The sequence below is a fragment of the Nicotiana tomentosiformis genome, chromosome 10 (assembly GCF_000390325.3).
Source record: "Nicotiana tomentosiformis chromosome 10, ASM39032v3, whole genome shotgun sequence".
In the NCBI taxonomy this organism is placed as follows: Eukaryota; Viridiplantae; Streptophyta; class Magnoliopsida; order Solanales; family Solanaceae; genus Nicotiana; species Nicotiana tomentosiformis.
In genome coordinates this window covers 14,435,120-14,445,315 of record NC_090821.1, presented here as the reverse complement: position 1 = coordinate 14,445,315, position 10,196 = coordinate 14,435,120, and the positions used below count along the sequence as shown (strand labels likewise).

At 43.5% G+C, this 10,196-nt stretch overlaps 1 protein-coding gene across 1 annotated transcript; it reads right to left on the bottom strand.

Annotated features, from left to right (window-relative positions):
- Positions 1–8,970: 8,970 nt before the first annotated feature.
- LOC138899793 (uncharacterized) lies at positions 8,971–9,456 on the bottom strand. Its single transcript, XM_070186486.1, has one exon. The coding sequence runs from the start codon at positions 9,454–9,456 to the stop codon at positions 8,971–8,973; it is 486 nt and encodes a 161-aa protein (XP_070042587.1).
- Positions 9,457–10,196: the final 740 nt, after the last annotated feature.

The following is a 10,196-nucleotide window of genomic DNA, read 5'->3' as shown; positions in this document are numbered from 1 at the left end:
ACAACTCCCACAGTTCACAACCAAAGGAATAAAGCACCTTCCAGGCATAAACTCTCACATTAACGATAGTACCATAATATCCATGCTTGGTTTCAATCTTTAACAATCAAGTGACTAACATGTCAAACTTATACAGATTTCCCCGTGGGCTACTCTCCCATGACCTTTTGCACCAAGTAGTAAAGTCTGCACATCCATACCACCAACCGTTCTAATTCTATAAAGCAAATCAAGAATCCGCAAATCAATACACCAAGCCTCTTACACAGAACTCCGTTCTCAGGAGACACTAAAGAAAATGCCAGCTTACTCTGAACATCTGAATTATACCCTGCTCATATGACCTCATGACATTCTTGTCAATACCGAACCGCAACCTTGATCCTCAACTATCAAATTCCCATGCCGCTCACTGCACCTATTATGCCGCTACGCGAGAATACTCGAATTCATCATAACCCCTGAACTACCAGTAAAATAAACACTTCATTTGCTAGAAACCTTTCGCTTAGCTCATTCCAGAAGAGCCAATGCAACACGCAACTGAATTCCCAAACCACAGAAAATACAAACCTCAAGTCGTGGTCTAAACCGCCATGACTCCTCCGGAATCCACTTACACCACAAGGCCATTTGAATCAAATACCTCCCAAATCAATCAAGCTATGGTGGATGTCAAGCCCGCACGTACAACCACAAACCACATGTATAACTTCACACACTGAAGAAACTGATCTTTGAAACAATCATGCTGATTCAGCCATTACTAACCGACCCAACTTTTTCCAATTTACTCTCGACTTGCCTTAGAAATAATAATAGCTCCATTCAAAGACGTAATGAACCAAATTTGCTCTCATCCCGAGTGACCCGCATCACGAGACCGCATCGTCTCAATACTCATGAACCATCTCATACTCTCCTTATGCGCACAATAGCATCTCCAACCGGTACACCCATTCTGCCAGACCTTCTGCGAATCCGAAGCTATTTCTTTCTTTCCTCCAATACTGCATCGCATACCCGATGATAACATAGAACATTCTAAGTCCTGTTTGTAATCCACTATGAAAGCTCGATCCTTAAGCACACAACGGACCCGAAATCCTTAAGCACTACACTTTAATTCTTGAACCCACTAGGACCATTGTTGAGAGTCACCCACTCTGACCTGATCCCGAATATAACTAAATATCAATGCTCTGCTAGCACATGAACACCCTCTGAGAGAAGAAACCGGCTGAATTCTTTTCCTTGTGCATCACATCCACAGGAAGCATAAACTCTATGTCTTCCCGAAACCTGCACATGAATCGATAAGGCAAAATATAGTGCACATTTATCTATTTCTTTGCTCAAATTACCCTTGATGTTTTCTTTCCTTTGTCATAATGACCCAACAATACACCGATAACCATAAATCGCCCAAGAAAACAACCACATGATCTAATTGTAGACAGTGGGGCTCCTCCACTTAGCTTTAAGCTACAATTATATAAACCTAGAACCCACACAGATTTCTCCTCCTCAATTACCATGATCTCGCACCGTCAACCCGCCAAATTTCTGGTAGTTTATTATTAAACTTTTCATGAACATTCTGAATTATCAGCCATAATCGAATACTCGACCTTCCGCTTCGTAGTAAGTAGAACTCTTCGTAGAAACTTCATCAAAATCACACAACCGCTAACATGTCCACATGAGATAGCCCACCTGTGGCATTCCATACCGACATCTCCCAATGACGTTGCACTAGGTACAACTACCACAAAATTAGTAACCCTCATAAGCCCGTGCTCATCCACCAGCTGTACAAGTCCGTTTATTCCCCATTGACATCAATTGAAAGTTCGACAATACATTCCAAACTCGAAGTCGTGTTGCATCCCAACGCTAATCAAGTTTTTTACACCCCTCTTCATTTCAAGCAAACTCCTTTCTACCATATTCAATGTTCCCCAATACAGTAGCCACCATTCTAAATAAAATCCATAGACCTAGTCACTCTTCCACCATGATTCCCAAATTGCTCTAAACTTTCTCAAGGCACGCGGCTATCCTACCACTGAATCCATATGCTAATCTGCCATTCTTACTTTGGTTAAACCATATCCTTTAAGAAACATCTCGACCTCTTATTTTCATACTTGACCTGCTAGTAATTCAACCACAGCGGGACACTTACCGCCATGTCCTCCCTCATACTTTGCTGCCCAAATATTTCCTCCAATCAAATCCATACCTGTAGCGCCGGAACCAATGAATACCAACTCTAAACCTCCTAGGAGATCATCCTACTCGAGCCATCAACACTAGAAATACCAATTTGATTCTAAATTGCTACACACGCTATCTCTGACAACCGCTTCTTAGGCACCATTTCACAACACCCTTCTCTGAAGGAAAATCAAAGAAGACCATAACACCAGTGAACCTTAATGCATTCAAATAAGGACGACGATGCCTCATCACAAATGAGAATTCCACCACACTCGAAAATATCAAGTCTCGCTACTCCATCAACCAAAGCCTGGGCATTCATAGACCGATTATCTTTCCTTCACCGGTTTTAAATGTTGAACCCCTAAACCATGAACTGAGAAATCCCCCTTCCGAGTCGTTCAGTGCCTCGTCACATAGACAATCACCCTACTATCACACCAACACTGCGTGATAACAATGCATGAACATCATAGCAATCGGTGCATAGCCTCAAAACCATAGGCACTACTAATACAGGGCATGAAATGACAGAACCCCCTTCCTCAAGATGACGATAACAACTTGCTCGAGTATGAAGGGAAAAACCCCATGCGCCACATCTGCAGTACCATTACCACTCCTCAATGCCCAATTGATAACAAGCGCTCCACGTTGCATAAGATTGAGTAGGAAGGAGATAAAGTCATAAGCTCCAATAGAATCAAATCACACAAAAAGGAATAAATAAGGAATCAATCAGGCAAGCCAACGATGATTTACCAATGTGATTACTTAATTTAATACTTTCGAAATCACAAATTTTAATAAGAAATGAGTTTTGAACTTCTAAATCCAGGGGAACGTACAACATTTGTAGTTTATAAAAGAATTGAAAGACGTTAATAATATATGAAAGCATAAGCATCAACTAGTATAACCCCAAAACCGAGTGTCAGAAGTGCATGGACATCTTCTCAGGAGTACAATAATAATACAACATCTGCCCAGAATGTAAATAAGACGGAATAAAATAAATAGTACGATGGACACTCGGTGGACTGCAATGCATAGCCTGGATTGCAGCTCACATAAAGTCTCCTCCCAGATGTGCCTACGCACCAAGATGATCACCAAATAACCTGTCAGATCCTGCACATCTAGTGCAGAAGTGCAGCATGAGTACGTAAATCAACGCATACCCAATATGTATCTAGGCTAACCTCGGAGAAGTAGTGATGAGGGGTCGACATCGACACTTACTAGAGGTCCAATAAAGTAATATAATATTTCACAACCGATAGGAAGTGCACAACGATAGTGGGGTAAATCTATAAATTCCATAATCTTTCAAACATTTACTTCAAAGTATGAGTTTTTCAATCTTGTATTCTACCTTAACAACTTAGAAGATGACAAGTGCCAATATCAAATAAATAAGGAATACCATATAAAATGCCGGGCATCAGTGGAAAGATTATCTCGTGAATATTCGGACTACTAGCGATATAGCGCATGATTCTGCTGAGGTCGTTCGGTCCGATCCAAAATAATGTGTACGCTGTCGAGGGTCGAGCAACACGAACCATAAATGCATCTATTATACTGCTGAGATATCCAGCCTTCTCTACAAGAAATGAAGGAAGTTACCGAGTTACGAGACATGTGCTTACAATACAGTACCTAAGCATAAAATGAATATAATCTTTACCGTTTCTCAAATAACTCGTCCACAACTCAAAGTGTTAGGGCTTGGCCTAGTATAAATATATTTATTTCTAAATCAAATTCAATTATAACTTTAATTAATTAAGCCGGCAGAATGAGTTCAAATAATTCAATTATTACATGATAAAGTCCTAAGTCTACGCGAACATAATCATGCTTTAGCTACGTACGAACTCTGGTCACCTCGTGCGTACGTAGCACCCACAACTAGTTGCACATAATAATAAATATCACCTAGGGGTAGTTTCCCCTTCACAAGGTTAGACATGACACTTACCTCACTCCGAAGTTCCATGACCGGCTCCAACACCTCTCAAACACCCTCAAACCGATGCCCATCTCTCCAAAGCTAGTCAAACAAATGAGAAAATCCATAAATATATACTCTATTACCCATAATTAATCAATTCATAACAATCCCCACCTCTGCTCTAAAAGTCAATAAAGTCGACCCTCGGGACCTCGAAGATAAACGTTTCCCATAACCTTAGGAACCCAAATATATGATTTATTTCCAATTCCATGACCAATTTCGTGGTAAAAATCTAAAAATACCAATTTCTAGGTTTTTACCAAAATCCCAAATTTCTACTAACTTCCATAGTTAAATTCACATATAAATCATGTATTTAACTCAAATTATGTCGAAATTACCTACCTTGACATAAATAATGAAAACCTCTACTTGAAGCTCACCAAATATCACCCAAAACAAGAGAGAATGAAAGAAAATGGGCCAAATCCCATTCTTAAAACAACACTTCCCAGCGACCTTTTCGCACCTTCGGAACAGTAGCCGCTTTTGCGGAAGATTCCTCGCAGATGCGGCTTCTCCCAAATCCATGTTTTTCTGCTTCTGCGGCCATACAACCGCAGGTACGCATCCACTTCTGCGGAAAACCTCCACACTTGCGGACTCCCTGGCTCGAGCACCACCCCACACCTGCACGCCCATGACCGGACCTGCGGCTCCGCGGGTGCGCTACAGCACCAGCACCAGCGATCGTCCAGCCCCAGACCACTTCTGCTTCTTCGCTTCTCCGCCCGCATTTGTGAGCCCGCAGGTGCGACAAATTCCTCGCACCTGCGAATCCCATCCAGCCTCACTCCCTATCGCTTCTGCGACCCCCTGGGCCGCTTTTGCGGCCTTGCACCTACGGCCATAACCTCGCAGGTGCGATCAGAAGCCTTAAGCTTCAACAGTTCTTCCAAGTCCAAACTCGATCCGTTTCCAATCCGAATTACACTCAAACATCTCGGAATGATGCCAAACTTTACGTGCAAGTCACAAATCATGATACGGAGTTGGGTTTTGTTATGAATTGATTAATTATGGGTAATAGAGTATATATTTATGGATTTGCTCATTTGTTTGACTAGTTTTGGAGAGACAAGCATCGGTTTGAGGTGTTTGAGAGGTGTTGGAGCCGGTCGTGGAACTTAAGAGCGAGGCATGCGCATCCGCTCCTGCAGAAGATGGGCGCACCTGCGCACCCGCGCATGCGGAGGGTCTCTGCTTCTGCGACCCCAGGGTTGGCTAGCCCTTTCTGCTTCTGCGATGCTTCTCTCGCACCAGCGAGTCCGCACCTGCGACCATTCCCGCCGCAAGTGCGATGACACCAAAACAACAGTCCCTCAGCAAACAACTAAGTCCAAACTTTGATTTCAATTTGATTCACACCCAGGGACCCCGGGACTCGTCCGAATAGACCAACAAGTTCCAAAACATATAGCGGACCTACTCGAGGCCAAAAATCACATCAAAAAACATCGATTCTATTAATCACAACCCAATTCAAGCCTATTGAAACTATGAACATCCGATTTCCAAAACTAACGCAGAATCATACCAAAACAAATCCGATTGACCTCAAATTTTGCACACAAGTGATAAATGACATGACAGACCTATTCCAACTTTCAGAATCGAAATCTGACCCTGATATCAATAAACTCAACTCCCGGTCAAACTTCTCAACCTTCCAAACCTTCAACTTTCTAATGCCAATTCAAGCTGAAACGACCTATGGACCTCCAAATCAATATCCGGACACGCTCCTAAGTCCAAAATCACCATACAGAGCTATTGGAACTGTCAAAACTCCATTCGAAGTCGTCTACACAAAATTCAAACTAAGGTCAACTCTTTCAACTTAAATTTCCAACTTTGAGACTAAGTGTCCCATTTCATTCTGAAACTCACCCGAACCAAAAGCAAATACCCCCGGCAAATCACATAACCACAATACAACATAGAGGAGACAATAAATGGGGGAACGGAGCAAAATTACTCAAAACGATCGGAACGGGTCGTTACATCCTCCCCCTCGTAAAACAAACATTCGTCCTCGAACGAGTATAGATACATACCTGAAGTGGTATGAGGATAGCGGTTAAGCATATCATGCTCGGTCTGCCAAGTCACCTCCTCGACTGGTTGACCCCTCCACTGAACCTTCACTGAAGCAATACTCTTTGACCTCAACTTTCAGACATGCCTATCTAAAATGGCCACCGACTCCTCAACCTAATACAAATCCTTATCCAACTGGACTGAGCTGACATTCAACACAGGGGACGGATCACCGTGATACTTTCGGAGCATATAAACGTGGAATACCGGATAAACTGTAGCTAGACTAGGTGGTAATGCAAGCTTGTAGGCCACCTCACTAATCCTATCAAGAATCTCAAAAGGTTCAATATACCTAGGGCTCAACTTGCCCCTCTTCCCGAACTTCATAACGCCCTTCATAGGCGAAACCCGGAGCAAGACCCCTGCTCCAACCATGAATACAGCATCACGAACCTTCCGATACGCATAACTCTTCTATCTAGATTGGGTTGTAAAAACCGATCCTGAATCAACTTAACCTTTTCCAAATCATCTTGAACCAAAGCAGTACCCAATAGCCTTGGATCACTCGGCTCAAACTAACCCACCGAAGACCGACACTACCTCTCATACAAGGCCTCATACGAAGCCATCTGAATACTCAATTAGTAGTTGTTATTGTAGGCAAACTCCACAAGCGACAAGAACTAATCCCAAGAACCCTCGAACTCCATAACAAAGGCACGAAGCATATCCTCCAATATCTGAATAGTGCGCTCGGACTGTCCGTCCGTCTAAGGGTGGAATGTTGTACTTAACTAAACCTTAGTGCCTAACTCACATTGTACGGCCATAGAATCGCGATGTAAACTGTGTATCCCAGTCAGAGATGATGGATAACGGCACGCCATGAAGTCGGACAATCTCACAAATATAGACCTCAGCCAGCTGCTCCGAAGAATAAGTAGTCACCACTGGAATGAAATGAGCTGAGTTGGTCAATATATCCACAATCACCCACACTGCGTGAAACTTTTTCTGAGTCTATGGGAGCCCAACAATGAAATTCATGGTAACTCGCTCCCATTTCCACTAGGGAATCTCAAGCCCCTGAAGCAACCCACCTGGCCTCTGGTGCTCATACTTGACCTGCTGATAATTTAGGCACCGAGCTACATACTCCACTATGTCTTTCTTCATTCTCCTCCACCAATAGTGCTGCCTCAAGTCCTAATACATCTTAGCGGCACCCGGATGAATTGAGTACCATGAACTGTGGGCGTCTTGAAGAATCAACTCATGCAAACCATCCACATTGGGAACACATAGTCGTCCTTGCATCCATAACACACTGTCATCCCCAATGGTAACCTCATTCGCATCGTCGTGCTGAACCGTGTCCTTGAGGACAAGCAAATGGGGGTCATCATACTAACGCTCTCTGATATGATCATATAGAGAAGACCAAGAGACCACGCAAGCCAAAACTCGAATCGACTTCGAAACATCAGATCTAACATATTGGTTGGCCAAGGCCTGAACATCCAATGCTAATGACCTCTTCGTTGTCGGTAGATATGCTAAACAGCCCAAACTCTCCGCCTTTTGGCTGAAGGCATCGGCCACCACATTGGCCTTCCCGGGATGATATAGAATGGTGATATAATAGTCCTTAAGCAACTCTAACCACCTCCATTGCTACAAGTTAAGATCCTTTTATTTGAACAGATGATGTAGACTCTGGTGGTCGATGTAGACCTCACAAGGGACACCATACAAATGGTGCTGCCAAATCTTCAAGGCATGAACAATAGCTGCTAATTCCAGGTCGTGGACATGATAATTCTTCTCATGGACCTTCAGTTGTCTAGACGCATAGGCAATCACCCTACCGTCTTGCATCAATACTGCGTCGAGGCAAATACGTGACGTATCACAGTACACAGTGTGAGACCCCGAACCCGTAGGCAACACCAACATTGGGGTTGTAGTCAAAATAGTCTTGAGCTTTTGAAAGCTCTCTTCACACTTCACAGTTTATCTAAACGGAGCACCCCTCTAGGTCAATCTGGTCATAGGTGCAGCAATAGATGATAAACCCTCTACGAAATGACGGTAATATCCCACCAAGCCAAGAAAACTCCAGATCTCAGTAGCTGAAGATAGTCTAGGCCAACTCTGCACCGCTTCAATCTTCTTTGGATCTACCTTGATCCCCACACTCGACACCGCATGACCCAAAAACACCACCGAATCAAGCCAGAATTCACACTTTGAAAATTTTGCATAGAACTTCTTTTTCCTCAAGGTCTGGAGAACGATCCTCATGTGCTACTCATGATCCTCCCGGCTCCATGAGTTCACCAAGATGTCATCCATAAACACAATAATAATTGAGTCAAGATATGGTTGGAAGACACTATTCATCAAGTGCATGACTGTTGTTGTGTCGTTGGTCAGCCCGAATGACATCACAAGGAACTCATAGTGACCATATCGAGTCCTAAAAGAAGTCTTCAGAATATCCAAATCTCGAATCTTCAGTTGATGATAGCCTGACCGCAAATCAATCTTGGAGAACACTCTAGCACCCTATAGCTGATCAAATAAGTCATTAATGCATGGCAATGGATACATGTTCTTCATTGTAACCTTGTTCAACTGCCAATAATCAATACACATGCACATGGAACCATCCTTATTCTTTATAAATAAGACCGAGCACCACAAGGTGACACACTGGGCCGAATGAAACCCTTATCAAGCAACTCTTGCAACTGCTCCTTTAACTTATTCAATTCCGTTGGGGCCATACGATATGGTGGAATAGAAATAGGCTGAATGACCGGCAACAAGACAATACCAAAATCGATATCCCTATCTGGTGACATGCCTGAAAGATCTGCCGGAAATATATCTAGATAGTCTCTCACTACCGGAGCTGACTCAACAGTAGGAGTATCAACACTGACATCTCTCACAAAGGCTAGATATGTATCAGACCTCTTCCTAACCATTCGTTCTGCCTTAAGGAAAGATATCACCCTGCTAGGAACATAATCTAAAGTACCCCTCCACTCCAACCACAGTAAACCTGGCAAAGCCAACGCCACCGTCTTGGCGTGACAATTAAGAATAGCATGATAGGGTGACAACCAGTCCATGACCAAAATAACATCAAAGTCTACCATACTAAGTAACAGTAGATCACCTCTGGTCTCAAAAACCACCAATAACAACTAAACACGACCGATACACACAACCAACAACAATAGAATCTCCACAGGCGTGGACACATAAACAAGAGAACTCAAAGAATCACTAGATATACCTAAATACGAAGCAAAGTAAGATGATACATATGGATAAGTGGATTCTGGATCAAATAAGACTAATGCATATCTATGACAAACCGAAACAATACTTGTGATAACTGCGTCTGATGCAACTGCCTTTGTCCTACTCGGAAGAGCATAACGTCTGGTCTGGCCTCCCTCTCTAGGGCAACCCCTACCCGCCTGACCTCCACCCCTAGTTGGCTGTGCAGGTGGAGTGGCAACTGGTGTAGTATGACCTGAGAAGTTCGGGGACCTTGGGGAATACATGGAGTCTGAGTTGTCGGTAGAGGTGCACCCCTCCTGAGTCTCGGGCAGTCCCTCACCATATGACGAGTGTCACCACACTCAACACAAGCTCTCGGAGGACATGGCTGCTAAAACTGGTTCGGGCCTGGTCGGCTGGACTGGCCATTGAAAGCACCCCATGCAGGAGGTACACTAGATAGTGGTAGTTCATAATGGGCAACCTGAGGCTTGGGAGTAGCCAGAGTACCACTAGAAATTGGAAGTGGTGAAAGAACTAGACGGCTTACATAGCCTCAACTATGAGGGGCTGCAATTGGGGCATGGGCACCACTATACCCGCCAGAATC

What these genes read in the sequence shown, in the direction of transcription:
- LOC138899793 (XM_070186486.1), bottom strand. Translation starts at nt 9,456, where the DNA reads ATGGTAGACTTTGATGTTATTTTGGTCATGGACTGGTTGTCACCCTAT.